Source organism: Astatotilapia calliptera, chromosome 7, assembly GCF_964374335.1.
Source record: "Astatotilapia calliptera chromosome 7, fAstCal68.1, whole genome shotgun sequence".
Taxonomy (NCBI): domain Eukaryota; kingdom Metazoa; phylum Chordata; class Actinopteri; order Cichliformes; family Cichlidae; genus Astatotilapia; species Astatotilapia calliptera.
In genome coordinates, this window is record NC_137428.1 from 19,256,718 (window position 1) to 19,272,316 (window position 15,599).

At 41.3% G+C, this 15,599-nt stretch overlaps 1 protein-coding gene across 1 annotated transcript; it reads left to right on the top strand.

Moving 5' to 3' along the window:
* Window positions 1-747: 747 nt before the first annotated feature.
* nup188 (nucleoporin 188) lies at window positions 748-15,572 on the top strand. Its single transcript, XM_026173432.2, has 43 exons — window positions 748-849; window positions 2,258-2,312; window positions 2,469-2,542; window positions 2,631-2,715; window positions 2,797-2,877; window positions 3,050-3,094; window positions 3,179-3,271; window positions 3,393-3,512; window positions 3,627-3,838; window positions 4,075-4,189; window positions 4,372-4,572; window positions 5,132-5,212; window positions 5,302-5,394; window positions 5,489-5,608; window positions 5,697-5,823; window positions 5,924-6,082; window positions 6,563-6,689; window positions 6,795-6,882; window positions 7,001-7,077; window positions 7,166-7,280; window positions 7,366-7,486; window positions 7,566-7,632; window positions 8,245-8,370; window positions 8,489-8,729; window positions 8,819-9,025; window positions 9,109-9,278; window positions 9,398-9,467; window positions 9,559-9,626; window positions 9,765-9,960; window positions 10,437-10,514; window positions 10,614-10,699; window positions 10,791-10,936; window positions 11,022-11,200; window positions 11,322-11,522; window positions 11,623-11,715; window positions 11,822-11,974; window positions 12,749-12,886; window positions 12,988-13,062; window positions 13,164-13,379; window positions 13,503-13,634; window positions 13,716-13,789; window positions 14,397-14,526; window positions 14,821-15,572. Exons 1-43 carry the CDS (start codon window positions 824-826, stop codon window positions 14,998-15,000), a joined length of 5,241 nt encoding a protein of 1,746 aa, XP_026029217.1. The 5' UTR covers window positions 748-823; the 3' UTR covers window positions 15,001-15,572.
* Window positions 15,573-15,599: the final 27 nt, after the last annotated feature.

The following is a 15,599-nucleotide window of genomic DNA, read 5'->3' on the forward strand; positions in this document are numbered from 1 at the left end:
AGCGCATACTTTAAATAAATAAATAAAAATATGTATTTATTTATTTTGGTCAAATTCAGACTTCTCAGGCTATTTTATACATGTAATACTTGAATAATTATTTGTAAAAATTAATTACCCGTAAGTCCAGAGGATCGCTTTGATACATGATATACTGAATTATGGAGTTAGGGGGAAACACAGAAGTTTTGCCAAAATGTAGCATAAATATTTTCGAAAAGGTATGGAGGCGATTGGGATGTGTTTATTTTACTCCAGAGGATGGCGTTAAAGTTGAACTCAGGACGGCCGCTGCTTCACGAAGAAGAACAAGGCTTTTTTTTTTTTTTTTTTTTTTTTTTTTGATGAATCGCAGACTGTTTATTCATAAGTTCAGATACGTGCTCGTTCACTCTTTTATTACCTAATTTTTTTTTCAAAATATTAAACTTTATTAAGAAACAGTATACAGAACATGTATACAATCAGAACAAAATTAACATATGCCAGGGGGTGTAATACAAAGAATTACATACATTCAAATAATTTGTAATTACTACAAATAGTAATAGTTTTCATAGCCTTTTTGTTAAGTGATCCACTAATCAATTTTATGTAACATAAAACATCATTATAGTAATGTTTAAAATTAGGTTTTTTGTTACTGTATTTGCATTTGTGAAAATAAAATTTAGCTAAGATAACTAATAAGTTTATTATAAAGTAAACATCTTCTTTTACGAAGAAGAACAAGGCGCCCAGCCGTTGGCTCCGAGGATGACGAAGGCGCTTTCGACGTCACTGATGAGCCAGCACAACAACCAATCACATAGCAGACGCGAAGATGGCGGAATCGGAGATGAGCGTCAGGTAGGCACATAGCAACTTACTTTAGCTAAAGCGTGCGTTGTTTGAGTTATTTTTGCAGCGTTTTCCAGTGGGTATCATTTTTACACAGCGCTCCTGTTTACTAAATCAGACCAGCAGTGATGTGTATATTTCACTTTTTGCGTTTGAGCAGTTAGCACCACGCTGACTTAGCTTAGCAAGTACTAGCCGCTAAAGATTTGAATGGCTTTTCAGTAGCGCGGTGTGCCAGCCGCATGTCAACAACAGCATACCGCCACTGCAAACTGTTTACATTAGATATTGTATTAACGGCGCTGGTTTATTTAAAGACACCGTACTTACAGCGAGATAAAGCCGTCGACTCTCCGTTACATTCAGTAACCGCTGGGCTTGCTTAGTTGGTGTTAATTGAGAAGCTAACTCTACTGTTTTGATACGGTCAGGAAAACAGCTGAGTTAGGTTTAAAATCTTTAAACTTGACCTCCAAAACAAACTAAAAAGAGTTAGACTTGACAACAAATCGCAAAAGCCTATCCATCTCTGTAAGTACAAATAAACTAATTTAGTTTTAGGGAACGCTGATGAAGGGCTATCATTGAAGAGAGGTATTTAAAACATATCCATGGATATCATAATAACAAGACAACAGACTCATATTGAGGACCCCAACAAATGTTTATGTATGCTAACATGTATTGAGCTTTAAAGTACCGGTGACATCTCAAGTCTGGTCAAAAACTATGCTGCCATGGACAGCATTTTTATGTTGTTGTCTTAGTACCTCACCACAGTAGATGTAAAATAAATAACTAAAATGTCATCAAACTGCACACTTTGAGTTTTAATTTTGCACAAGGTTTACCAAAAAAGTTGCATTAACTGTGTAGGAATTACGATGATTGCTTTAAATAGTCTGTTCATTTTCACACACTCTAAACTAACATGATTAGAAATATAAAGATAATCGTTATTTTTAATGCTTCCATGGAAATCTTTCTGGACCCTATGGACATACTGAGTTTTCTATCCTTTTTTTTTTCTTCCCACAAAAAGTGAGTCATGTACGAAAACGGGGGAAGTGTTTATAGTTTTGGGAAGTAGGTCTGTCTTTTTGTTTGATGGCATCAGGGCAAGTTTGTTTTGCTTTGTTCAGTTTCTTTCAAACATGTAACCAATTCATAGAAAGTTTTTTTTTTTAAATTGAACAAAAAATAGCTGTTTGTAAATAAACTAAAACAGGGTACAATATTGCTACACATTTGCTGATTTAGTTTACATATTTGAAAAAGGGTGGACAGAAGTGCACACTTATTAAATCCCACACCTTCATCCCGCTTTAGTTAAAAGGCTCAGTTCTAATAACTGTAAAAACTTTAATGCATTAATCCCAATCGTTGCTTTTCTAAAATAAACCAATTTGTTTCCCAGGAGCTGTAGGGAATTATGGACCATATTGCTGGGGAGGTCTGCGTTGAGAGAGCCGGTATGTCCTTGTTGAAGAAAAGTGTCCAGCACATAACAAGTGTGCTGGACTCTTTACTGCTCCAAAAAAATAGCTTGTTGTAATGTTTTCTTTTTTAAAGGTAATAAAACAATCACAGTGATTTTTCTCTCTGTTATTAATGTTGGATGGTCACAGGCTCAGATAGAGGTAGAGCTCGACAGACACTGGGATAGACTTCATCAAGGACTTAGTTACTACAAGCCACCCAGGTATAGTTACAGTTATTTTCACATCAAATTTACTGTAGTTAATAAAAGTAACCATATAAAAGGTAACTGCAAGCATCACCTGTTACAGCTCATCCTCTGCTGAGAAAGTAAAAGAGAAGAAAGATGTTGCACAGCCCCTGAAGGACTTTGGTCTAAGGATCAGTAAATTATTGGTAAGACTTCAAAATGTCAATCAAGAATGATTTCCAGTCTTTATTTTGTAGTGTGTATTTAATGATGATTTCATGTTACAGAGTCTCGATGAACAGCAGAGTGTTCAGCTTTTGCAGTGCTACCTACAGGAAGACTACAGAGGAACCCGTGATTCATTAAAGGTATCTGTCCTGACAGATATTTTCATTGTGAAATCTGTCTGAACTCGTAGCTTTCAGTGTAACTGAGATTTGCCGTTGCATCACAGGAACAAAAAATGTAAGACCGTAAAAAGATGTTGTGAAAGACGTTTCGATGTTAAATGAATACCTTTTTTTTTTTTTTTTTTTGTAGGTTGTACTCAAGGATGAGCGGCAAAGCCAGGCACTACTGCTTAAGGTCAGTACACGGATCTTCTGCTTTTCTTGACACAGCACATGTTTAGTTCAGTAAGTATGACAGCTTTTGTGTTTGTTTTTGCAGATAGCAGACTATTACTATGAGGAACGCATGTGTTTGCTCAGATGTGTCCTTCTCCTGCTCACATACTTTCAGGATGAGCGACATCCCTACAGGGTGAGAAGCTCCAGTCTTAGCATTACTCACTAAATTGTGGAACACAGCTTTTAAAAAACTAATTGTGCTTGGGATTGTTGTTGCTTTAGTAATGTAACCTTAGTTATGTTATGTTGTTTAGGCTGAGTACAGTGACTGTGTCAAAAAGCTGGAGAAGGACCTGGTGAGCAAATACCAGTTGCAGTTTGAGAGTCTCTTCAAGGCAGAGGCACCAACATGGGAAACTCACGGAAACCTCATGGTGATGACACAAGTTTGGTTGGCGTTGGCTTAATATCCTTCCTATTGCGAGGTAGCTGTGGGAGATATTTTCCTGTCAAGGATGCAAAATAATGTAGATATTATTTTTTTTCAGACGGAGCGGCAGGTGTCAAGATGGTTCCTGCAGTGTCTGAGAGAACAGTCTCTGCTGCTCGAGATCATCTTTCTGTATTATGCTTACTTTGAGATGAACCCATCTGACCTTCTGAACTTCACCAAGATGTTCAAAGAACAAGGCTTCGGTTTGCGGCAGACTAACAGACACCTGGTAGATAAGAGCATGGATGCGCTGGTCGACCGGATCGGGTAAGAGGCACAAAGTTTATGTGCGGTTCATGTCTTTCCCAGATATTTTTAATTGACAGACATTATGAAGACATTTCAGTATTTTCATTATTACAGTGACATGATGTCTTCCTATACAGAGAGTAATCATCAGTTGATTCATATTCAATAGACTTTTTTTACCGGATATGTCAGAAACCTAAATATTTCATTCCTTCCGTAGTTTATGATGTCCTGTCTGTCTCTCTGCCCGGCAGATACCTGAGCGCGCTCATCCTGGTTGAAGGAATGGACATAGACTTCCTGCACAAGTGTGCTCTTGAGGATTGTACAGATCAGCACCAGTTCTCTAGTGCTCCGGCCGTGGTTAAGGTTCAGTTTGTTTTTTGGCTGCTGCATTCATAGACTTAATGTTAATATTGGTTCACAGACTTGTCTTACAAAGTGAAACATTTAAATAAATTAGGCTAAAATTGGCTAGGCTTCTGTTAACTCACGCAGAGCATATAATGAGAATGTGTTTAAATACTCATAAGAATTGTTGGCTCTTCTAGGAAATGGATCAGCTGCTACTGACATTTGGTGACATCCCTCATCACGCACCGGTATTGTTGGCCTGGGTCCTGCTAAGACACACACTTAGACCAGATGATACCAGCCCTGTGATCAGGAGGATAGGCAACACCGCCCTCCAGCTGGGTGTTTTCAAGTACCTTTCAACAATGCTCAAAGGTCTTGGAGTCTCAGGGAACAATGTAAGATATTTCAGATTGATTGACCCTTTAGAAGTTTATAAGAAGCAAATTTACAAAAAAATTCTGTTCACTTAAAGGAGAACTCCCTCTGTCATCTGTTATGCTGCCTCTGTTATCTGACATAGCTTTAAATTATGTCCTGCTGATACACACCTTTGTTCTTTCACAAATCATAAGCCATGCTTTAAATAAAGTCCATGCAGCATGAGCAGTAGTGGTAAAGAACGCTCAGGGTGCTTCTGTTTGTCATCAGCAGCTAATGAAATCACTAAGTGCGCAGATCGAAACCAATCTATAATCAAGTGTCCAGAATGAAAACCTCCTGTTACAATAGTAATGTATTATACTGATCATCATGCATCAGTTTCCTTGTCAAGACCTGTGCTAAACTTCAGACCTCAGGTTTCATAATGATTTCTTTCAAAATCTGTAAAGTAATGCTGCACTTTTACAAATTATAGATAGAAATGTAAGTAGCAACCAACATTTGCTCAAAGAGTGGTGACTGTCTTGTTTTCCATTAAAATTCCATCATTTTTTTCACTTTTTATTTCTTCAGTGTACAGCAAGCACAGCAAAAATGTGCGTCTATGGTCTCCTCTCATTTGTGATCACCTCATTTGAAGAAGAAAGTTTACAGGTATGCACCTTGACTCTACATGTCTTGATCCTCACAGACCTATTTATAACATGTGGTGATAATTTGCTTTCTTATGATGTGTATTACAGACTGATGGTGTGGCGACTCAGAGCTCCCACCTTATCGATGCTGCCTGTGAGGTCCTTTCTGCTCCAAGTCTGGCTGAAATCTTTTGGGAATTGGTGGGAAAAGCACACAGAAGAGAATCTTTTATTAAAAATAAAATGGAATTATAAATGTTGATGATGTATCTCGTTTATTAAATGTTTAATCCAGAAGCCAAACATGGGATTGGGAATGATCCTGGACAGCGCAGTGGGGATGTTTCCTCATAAGATCGGACCCTTGCTGCAGCTTCTAACTGCACTGCTTTCAAACAAGTCGACTGTTAAAAAGGTAAATGGCACACATGCACACACATACACACATGCAACGTATCTTTCTGTAAATGATTTATTGATATACTTTGACTTCCTTGTGAAAGGTGTACAACTTCTTGGATAAAATGTCCTTCTACACTCAAGTTTACAAACATAAGTCTAATGACATCATCTCCAATGACGACGAGACACTGTGGAGGAGGCAAGCTCCCAAACTCCTCTATCCTCTCGGTTAGTGTGTTATTATTACTGTTAAATCTGAGTATAGATGAAAGTTTTCCCTGTGTTTCTCTTGTGTGACTAAATGGGGATGTCTGTTCTCAACCATTAGGCACAGGCCAGACAAACCTGTGGATGCCACAGGGAGTGCTGGGCCAGGTGATGAGTCCAGGTGAGCAAGGCTACGTGGTACGCTGGGAGTTTTCCTACAGCTCCTGGACTCTCTTCACATGTGAGGTGGAGATGCTGCTCCATGTTGTTTCCACTGCAGGTACATAGCAGTTAATTTTGTTTATAAGGTTTGCCCAGGTTTGCCCTGCTTCTGGCTCTACAACTAGTATAGGTTTCTGCACTCTGACCAGATTGGATAAGGAGAAGAGGATGGAGTGTGATAAACATGACAAGAAATATGGTTATTTGCATTTCTTGTAACATTCACAATATATACCTCATATACTCAGTTAAAACCTATTAAATACAGTTCTGCTTGAGTTTCTGGGAAGCAAAACAACTTGATAAGACTTGTAAATCCATAAGGCCATATGATCATGTGGTATGACAGTAATTGTAAAACCTGCACAACAGGTTTAAAATAATCACAGTTACACGTAGAGATTTCCACTCAGTTATACAATGATTCAGTAGCTGATGTCACCAGTTACTGGAGTAGCCAAATGCCTAAAAATGAATTATTTAATGAAGAAACACATTCATCAGCTGATTGTTGATCACTGACTGATATTTTTACCAGATGTTTTAGCCCACTGTGCCCGCGTGAAGCCCATCTTGGATCTAGTCCATAAGATCATAAGCACAGACTGGACAGTGTCTGACTGCCTCCTGCCTCTGACCTCACGCATTTACATGCTGCTGCAGAGGTAAAGTAAACTTTTGAGTGACACACATTAAACTTTTTGTGCTGTTTGCTCTGCCAGAAATAATCTTGATATGATTCTGGTATTATAATCTGTCTTTTCTCTCAGGTTAACATCCGTCATCAACCCCCCAGTGGATGTGATTGCTTCCTGTGTAAACTGCCTTTCTGTGCTGGCTGCAAGGATGCCAGGGAAGGTGGGTGTGCTCAGTGCTCGCAGTGTGAACATGAAGTAAAATGAGGGATTTAAAGCCAGTGCTTTTGAACTTTCTTCACCCAGTTCATATCTTATTTATTTATTTAATCAATCTTCAGGTGTGGTCCAGTCTGCACCACACTGGCTTCCTCCCCTTTGCCTCCAACCCTCTGACCAGCATGGCCCAGTGCATAAGGTAAAGAGGCCAAACAGAGTGCCAGGTATTACTTAATATGCCTTGGATATATCAGCGTTTTACTCAACTGTTTTATTTTTCCCCTCAGTGCTGAGGGGATGAAGGCAGGTAACTATGGCAACCTGCTAGTTCAGATTGAGCAGCCCAGGGGAGAATATGCTGTGACTATTGCCTTCCTTCGTCTCATTACAACTCTGGTTAAGGTAACATTTTTTAAAAGTTATGTAATCTTTCAAAATGTTGTCCTGCTACTATAATGTGCATCATGTGTACTTATTTTTATCATAGGGTCAGCTCGGCAGCACTCAGAACAAAGGTCTGATCCCCTGTGTGCTGCTGGTGTTGAAGGAGATGCTGCCCACGTACCATAAGTGGCGTTACAACACCTATGGTGTCAGAGAGAGGATAGGTGAGGGTGTTTTCCCTTTGCTTCTTGTCTGGAGACAAATTAAACTTGTATACAAACTGGCTTCTCTGTGCTGCTGCAGGTTGTCTTATTTTGGAGCTGATCCATGCCATTCTCAATCTGAGCCCAGAGGGAGAGGACCAAGGCAGGTAAGGAACAGTGTCTGAACTCTGTCACCTGCACATTTTCTCTGATGTCACAATGCTAAACAGTCAGGTCCTACAAACAGGCTTTTAAGGGTAATAACCTTAAACATAACAAGGGTGCTTATATGACGATTCTCTAATACTGGAATGGTGTAAAATGTGCATTAATCTTTCCAGTTTGTTAAAACAAAAATATTTTGTTTCTTTCTTGCTATTTGGGAACAAGAAGTGGACCATATTTGGATGAGAGGATGGGAATCACTAGCCAGCTTGTTTAGGGAGATAAACAGCTGTTAATGTGTGCTGACATACTAGAACTAGAATGTCTTCTTTTCTTTTCTTAAACACAAACATCTCTAGAAAAATGTCTGTTTGCTCTAAATCTGAATATTTTACAATGGAAGTCTGAGGATTGATTTGCTCTTGGTGTTAAGTGGATCTCTTTTGGCACTTCTGTGTGGATTAAAGTTACACTTTACAGGCTGTAACTGCACCTGCTTTGTGCCTGCCCAAACAATCATAAAATTGTCGATTAATTAATAATGGTTGCAACTAACTAACAGTTGCCTTTTTACTCATGTAGTTGTTTATTTACTCCTTTCCTTGTTAATGCAGCGCTCCCAGCCTGCAGTCTCTGTGTATCTACAGCCTTGCAAATACAGAAGCTGGACAGGCAGTTGTCAATATAATGGGAGTTGGAGTTGACACCATAGATGTGGTCCTGGCTGCACAACCCAGCAGGTGAGCAGTTGGATGTGTTCAGTCAACCTTTCCTCATAGTAAGCACTCAGCTCTCCATTATTATTATTTGTTTAACTGACATTAGTTGTATTATATTTTTTTTCTTGGTGCTGTCCAGCTGTGGCTCTGAGGGTCCTGGTCAGATGCTCATCCAGACTGTCAAACTGGCCTTTTCTGTCACAAACAACGTAATCCGTTTGAAACCGCCTTCGGACACAGTGTCCCCACTGGAGCAGGCGCTGACACAGCACGGTGGCCACGGCAATAACCTAATAGTCGTCCTAGCTAAATATATCTACCACAAACACGATCCAGCACTCCCTCGTCTCGCAATCCAGCTGCTCAAAAGGCTCGCCACAGTAAGACTTCCACTTTTAAACAATATGTGAATATGTGGTTGGTGTTTTTGTTACATAACTAAACACTGACGTTGACCTCGTGTTGCCAGGTGGCTCCCATGTCGGTCTACGCTTGTCTCGGGAGCGATGCAGCAGCCATCCGCGATGCGTTCCTCACTCGGCTGCAGAGCAAGACGGAAGACATGAGGATCAAAGTCATGATCCTTGAGTTTCTCACCGTCGCTGTGGAAACCCAGCCTGGCCTCATTGAGCTTTTTCTCAACCTGGAAGTCAAAGATGGAAACGAAGGATCAAAGGTATAAAGTGCAGGAAGTAACTTTGGTTTTACTTTTCCCACTGCTGCAGCTTCATTAAAGACATCCTTGTTTTAAACTTGTAGGAGTTCCTGCTGGGTGAGTGGAGCTGTCTTCATGTCGTGTTGGACCTGATCGACTCCAAACAGCAGGGCAAGTACTGGTGCCCCCCGCTGCTACACCGAGCAGGTCTGGCCTTCCTCCTGGCCCTCTGGCAGGATCGCAGGGATAGTGCCATCTCTGTCTTACGTACAAAGTAAGTAAATGTTCTCAGTCTCACTTTGAGTTGGAACAACATGTGAAGGTGAAAAACCACATGATTAACATGCTGTATGGTGTTTTGTTTCTTTTCTTTTCTTTTTTTTTAAACCAAAGAGAGAGGTTTTGGGAGAATTTGACGACACCTCTTTTTGGAACCCTCACCCCACCTTCAGACACCACAGAGGTATTTTGCTGTGTTGCTTAGTTACACTGTTTCCATGAGTACTTAAAAGTCAGTAAACGTGTAAAATGATGAAAATGTAACTTGTCCCCAGCCTTGCGTTCTGGAGACCTGCGCTTTTGTCATGAAAATCATCGGCCTGGAGATCTACTATGTTGTCAGGTGATTTCAGAGTCCATATCAAATAATAATAACATTATTTTTTAATATTAAATACATCTTTGTATACATATCCCTTTATTTACAATGATGTCTTAGATTATACATATTTAATGTTGATGAATATTTGTGTTATTGCAGCGGCTCTTTGGAACAGTCCTTGAAGGACGGGCTTCAGAAGTTCTCCAACGCACGACGCTATGAGTACTGGTCACAGTACGTCAAGTCACTGGTGTGCCATGTGGCAGAGATGGAGGAAGAAGGCATCTGCTACTTCACAGAGGCCCAGATGTTGATCTCTGCCTGGCGGATGTTGCTGATTCTTTCCACTAACCACGTATGTTCAAGTACACACAATCATGGCCCGAAAGTTACGTTTAAAAGCGAAACGTTGATCTCATGATGGTACTGCAACCTACCTTCCTTCACTTGCATTTTAAGTTTAATTCCTGTAAATAATGATATTATGTGTACAAATTTTCTGTAGCTGTTATACTACGGTAATATTATCATCATCAGATTTTGACAGTGTTAATCAAGTGAAAATTTGATGATGTGTAAGGATAAAAAGAAGTATCATTATTACTATTTCTCCTCTGCATACAGTCCTCACTCCAAGCTAAGCTAACAGGCTTGTTTTTGCTGTTTAGTCATATTTAATGGGAGTTGAGAAGTACTGATCTTCTCATGCGCCTCTTGTAGAAAAAAGAATTTGTGCATTTCCCAGAATTTGAGACTTTAACTGCGTCTTGATAATCCTGTCTAGAACAAGCTCGGATGAAAACGATGTGTGATTGTGTTTTATTTTTTCAGTCTGATGTGATGCACTTAACTGAGGACTCAACTAAGCTGACCCTTTTCATGGATGTCCTAGATGGGACTAAAGCTGCTGTAAGTTACCGTAGTATGAAATATTTTCCTGTATTCTGTGACTTTTTATTTCTTCTCTTATCACTAGTTTACTTTTTAAACTCTTGGTCACTCTTTCAGTTGACAACGCCCACGTCTGCGCCTTGTCTTCGACTTGGATCCATGATGGCCACTTTACTTCTCATCCTCCTTAAACAGTGGAGAAGGTGTGTACTCATGCCTTTGACAAGTGAAGGCCCAGCACTGCGCACTAGCTGTCGCCTCATTCCTTTATCTTCTCTAAATCTTTATCTCCAGTGTGGTAGCTTCAGCTCCGGACATCCTGTCTCCCCTCTCCCTTATCCTGGAGAGTGTCCTGCAGGCTGACCAGCAGCTGATGGAAAGGACCAAAGCCAAAATCTTCTCCGCACTCATTTCTGTGCTGCAGATTCAGGGACTGGACGGTAAGAAGCACACATCTGATGTTTGTCTGTGTTTTAAGAACGTGTCGGAGCGGTAATGACTTGGCGTGTGTTTTTTGACATCTAGGTGGAGATATTTCCCAGCTGCCCCAGTTGTTGCTGTCTGTATGTGAGACGGTGAAAGATGAGGCCCTGGCACTTATTGACAACATGCGACACACGAGCCAGTTGGGAGACACGGTGGAGGACGAGGACAGCATGGAGACGGACTCTCCTCGGGGCCCACAGAAGGACCAGAGAGACGGGGTAAGCGTGGCGAGGTTGTTGTTGATGAAGGTTCAAGTTTATTTAGTTTTCTGATCTATTTTAGATCAATTGTCCCAACATGTACTGTATAAACATACTTTTTTTCCTCCCTTTAAATCAGGTGTGTGTTTTGGCTCTCCACTTGGCGAAGGAGCTGTGCCGCACTGATGAGGATGGTGAGCACTGGGTCTCAGTGATGAGGAAGGTCCCCCTCCTCCCCTCAGTGCTCAGTGCCGTTGAACTGAGCCTTCGCATGAAACGCAACCTGTACTTTACTGAGGCTGCACTTCACCTGCTGCTCACGCTGGCCCGTACTCCGCAGGTAAACACAAACACACCTTTTACGCTTTAGTACTTTAAACCCAGTTTATAGATCAGAAGAATTTGAGCAGATGTTGAGGATGTTGTCCGTTTTCCTTCAGGGGGCAGCAGCTGTGGCAGGAGCGGGAGTCACTCAGACCATCTGCCTGCCTCTTTTGAGTGTGTATGAGGTCTCACCAAATGGCACATCACAGGTGAAATATTTTTTTCCCCCACCTTGCACATAAAAGCATGGATTGATGATGGAGGACATGGTGCATTCATGTCAAGTTAACATCGTGTGTACATGTCTCTGAGCAGAGCTTCTCCCGGAAGTCCCAGGATTTGGCCTGCTGGCCCGGGGTGTACCGCCTCTGCATGTCTCTAATGGAGAGTCTGCTTAAGACGCTGCGCTACAACTTCATCAACGAAGCCCTGGACTTTGTCGGAGTGCATCAGGAACGTATACTACAGGTGTGACTGCAGTAACTTACTGTGTTAACAAGGGAAAAGACAAAAACATGTCATCATGCTTGTCTTCTTTTAGGGCTGCCTCTTAAATGTGTCTGTGGGTGTAAAACTAGAACGACACCCATCGAATTTCTTAACCTCCAAAGACCCGAACTGATTTTTGTTTCTGAGAGAAATGAGATCCACATATAAGGACATTTGTTTTGAATTTAGATAGAACAGTGGCAGTATAATGTCCTCGTATCTGGATATCAGGCCCTTGTAGAGCAAAATGTATTATTTTGGTCTGGACATCCCAAAATGTGATGTCCACATAGGTGGACGCCAGGTCCTAGGAGGTTAAATCTAAAGATGTCATCTTCAGCCTGCCTGTTTTGTCTGTCTAGCAGTAAAGTATTTAGTTTTAAGTCAGGAATTCCAAATATGTGCAACAAAAGTATCAGTGGGCCCCTTAGTATTAGCCAAGCATCCTTTAAACACCACAGCCTACCTGAGTGTTGTTGCTGTCCCTGTCCTTTTATGGACAGTCTTTTATGAGCACAGCACCTGACCACCCAGTGCAGTGCCTGGTGAGTCCTCAGTCCCAAGTGCTCCTGCAGTTCCAAAAATAAACAGTTATTTGTGCAGCTTATGCACAACTGTGGACCTGTTAAGTACACTGAGCTTCCTGACCCTTGGACAGGACTGTATTCCTGTTATGTTGTGTCTAGCTACTGCCTGCAGTCTTCTTTTTGTTGGCATCTTTTAAATAAAGTCGTCACTTTCTCTCCCGCTCAGTGTCTGAATGCAGTGAGGACCGTGCAGAGCCTGGCCTGCCTGGATGAGGCCGATCACACAGTTGGTTTTCTGCTGCAGCTCTCGAGCTTCTGTAAGGAGTGGCAGTTTCACCTGCCCAAACTGCTCAGAGATGTTCAGGCAAGTCAAAAGGAAATCACCACATCAATGAGGAGAGCACAGCTCCAATTGTTGTTCAGCTTTTGGTAATTTAGTGTTTCTGTTTCCATCTGTCTCTTCAGGTAAACCTTTGTTATCTGTGCCAGACCTGCACCCATCTGCTCCACAGCAAAAAGATGCTTCATCACTACCTCCAGGTCAGAAACTTAGTCTTTTTTTTCTTCTTTAATATAAATTTGTAGATTGTTGTTTATACATTCAGATAAATGGCTGATTGTTTTCTGTTGTTCTTTCTTAGGCTAAAAACGGTGAGGCTTTGCCCCCTGGTCCCTTACCCAGGACACAGCGGCCCACTCAAACGTCAACTAAAGAAGCAGCAGGTGGAGGGGAAAGGGAGGAGGCGGAGCAGAAGGCACTGCTAGCTGTGCAGTGCAGTCTTCTAAAGATCCTCAGCAAAACCCTGGCAACTCTGCAGCACTTCACCCCAGACTGCTGTCAGATACTCCTGGACCAGGTCTGTTTGTTCCTGCTGCATGGTGACATTTCTGCAGATCTTTAAAAACAGGCGTTTTTTTTTTTTTTTAAAGAAAAAAAAAAAAAGGTGATGAGATGCTGACTGTCTCTGTGTTTGTATCAGTCTATGGACCTGGCCGAGTACAGCACGCTCTTCGTGCTTAGCTTCACAACTCCGGCTTTTGACCCTGACGTTGCTCCTTCATTTGGGACCCTGCTGGCCACCATCAATGTCAGCCTGAGCATGTTGAGCGAGGTAGGTGTTTATATTCTTTATTATTATAATCAAAGGTCTTTACAGCTTATTGCATTCGCATTTTCTGCTGTTTGTTAATAGATGGAGAAGAAGAAGGAACCGGTTTCCCTGAGTATAGCATCACTAGCTTCATCAGAGGAGATCCAAGCGCTGAAGTGAGTGATATGGCGTGTAACACTAGATATGAAACACTTTCAAGGAAACCGACTGTGGGAAAATGAAACTGGGGGTTTTGCTTTGAGTTAATGAGAAAATGAGACACTCTGGTACGTGGCAACTAAGAAGTAATGTGGAGCCGCTTGTTAGTTTAGCATCTTAACCAGGCCAGACCAACGAAACTTCCCCCACTGTCAGTGTAAAGATCTTTAGATGCACATTTAATTTCTGACCTTTATATAGGAAAATGAAATGTGATTTTAACAGCACATCTCAGTCTTTCTACATGATTTAAAAAAAAAAAAAAAAAGCTGCTGAAGTAAATAAAAGACATCTGTCAGGACGACGCTTTGGGGTTAAACTGAAATATGTGTATGCGAGTTATTTCTTCTTCACATTTTCCAAAGCTGCTCAGTGGGCCAAGTGTTTGGCCTCCAGGCCTTGTTTGACACCTTTCCAGACACATCTCTCATGTTGCATAAGATGACCAGCAACTGTTTCTCCTTACAGGTTGCTACGATAAGCCAATTGCATCTTTTCCAAGATACTGTTTGTTTTACTGTCAAATACAAATATTGAAATGATTAACTGGTGTCTCCCCTCCAGGTCACTCCTCATGTTCACCATGGAGAACTGTTTCTACGTGTTGATCTCTCAGGCTGTTCGGTGCCTCAAAGATCCTTCCATCCTCCCTCGAGACAAACAGAGGCTCAAGCAAGAGCTCAGCTCAGAACTGGTGAGACGGCACATCTGTTCCAACCCAAAGCTGTTCAAACGTTTTGGGTTTTTTGCTATAAACACAAGAACCAACAACAAGTGTGTTTTTCTGTGTATCTGTGAAAAATGTATGAATTCTATCCAGTTATTGCTAGTGTGTAATCATGAAGCTGGCATTAAACTGCACCTTCTACAGTATTAAAACAGGATGCCTCATCTCATCTGTCAGACATAAAATAGCAGCAGCCTTGTATTATAAAGGATGCTTACTCCATGTCTTAGCATGATGCATTTGATTGCGTTTCTCTTTCAGAGTACTCTTCTCTCAAGCCTCTTCCGCCATTTTCGGAGGGGCTCGCCATCCTCTCCTGCCAGTGCCATCCTCCCCTCTACCCAGTCCAAACCACCTACGCCGGGCTCCAAGGCGAGTCATGAGGGTCAGGAGCCATTCATCCAGCTTGTTCAGGCTTTCGTCAGACTTGTGCAGAGATAGGTGTGGATATCCATAACATAGGCAGTTTTTTTTTTTTTTGTCTTCCCCCTGAACAAATAGTCGTTCTGCAGCAGCCATTAGTTCGTACTTGTTCTAGCTGCACAGAGGACGTTGTCTAAAACTCGGAGCCGAATTTTGCCAAATCTATCACATGACCACAACGAAAACATTTAAAAAGTCAACACAAGAAGCTGCCTGATGTCTTCATCATTATGAAGAGTGAGTCTTTGGGATCTTGGTGCTATGACTAAACAATAAAACACCAACGACTGTGGTCCCACGTTGTGACCTAGTTTTATAGGTCACTTTGACAACCTGGAAGGCCCAGACACATTTCAAGTGCTACTTAAAAAGAAAAAATCGACCTTTTATCACTTGATCTTTTTAGTCTAAGTGTAATAGAAAAACCTATCCTGTAAAGCGGTTCAACACTTTTCTAATTCTCATGTCTTTGAAGTCGTGATCTTTGCCATTTTCTTTTTTTGTGCTTCTCAGTGTACGGGTTTTGATGTGGTCGCTGTGATTTCTACTTAAACAAACATATTCTAATAAAGGAACTTTTGTACCACAAATTCTGAATAGAATTTCTTTTTGAATCC

Coding starts and splice junctions, on each gene's coding strand:
- nup188 (XM_026173432.2), top strand. CDS start 824: ATGGCGGAATCGGAGATGAGCGTCAG. Junction 7,281..7,365: donor TCATTACAACTCTGGTTAAG/GTAACATTTTTT, acceptor TTTTTATCATAG/GGTCAGCTCGGCAGCACTCA. Junction 13,063..13,163: donor TGCTTCATCACTACCTCCAG/GTCAGAAACTTA, acceptor GTTCTTTCTTAG/GCTAAAAACGGTGAGGCTTT.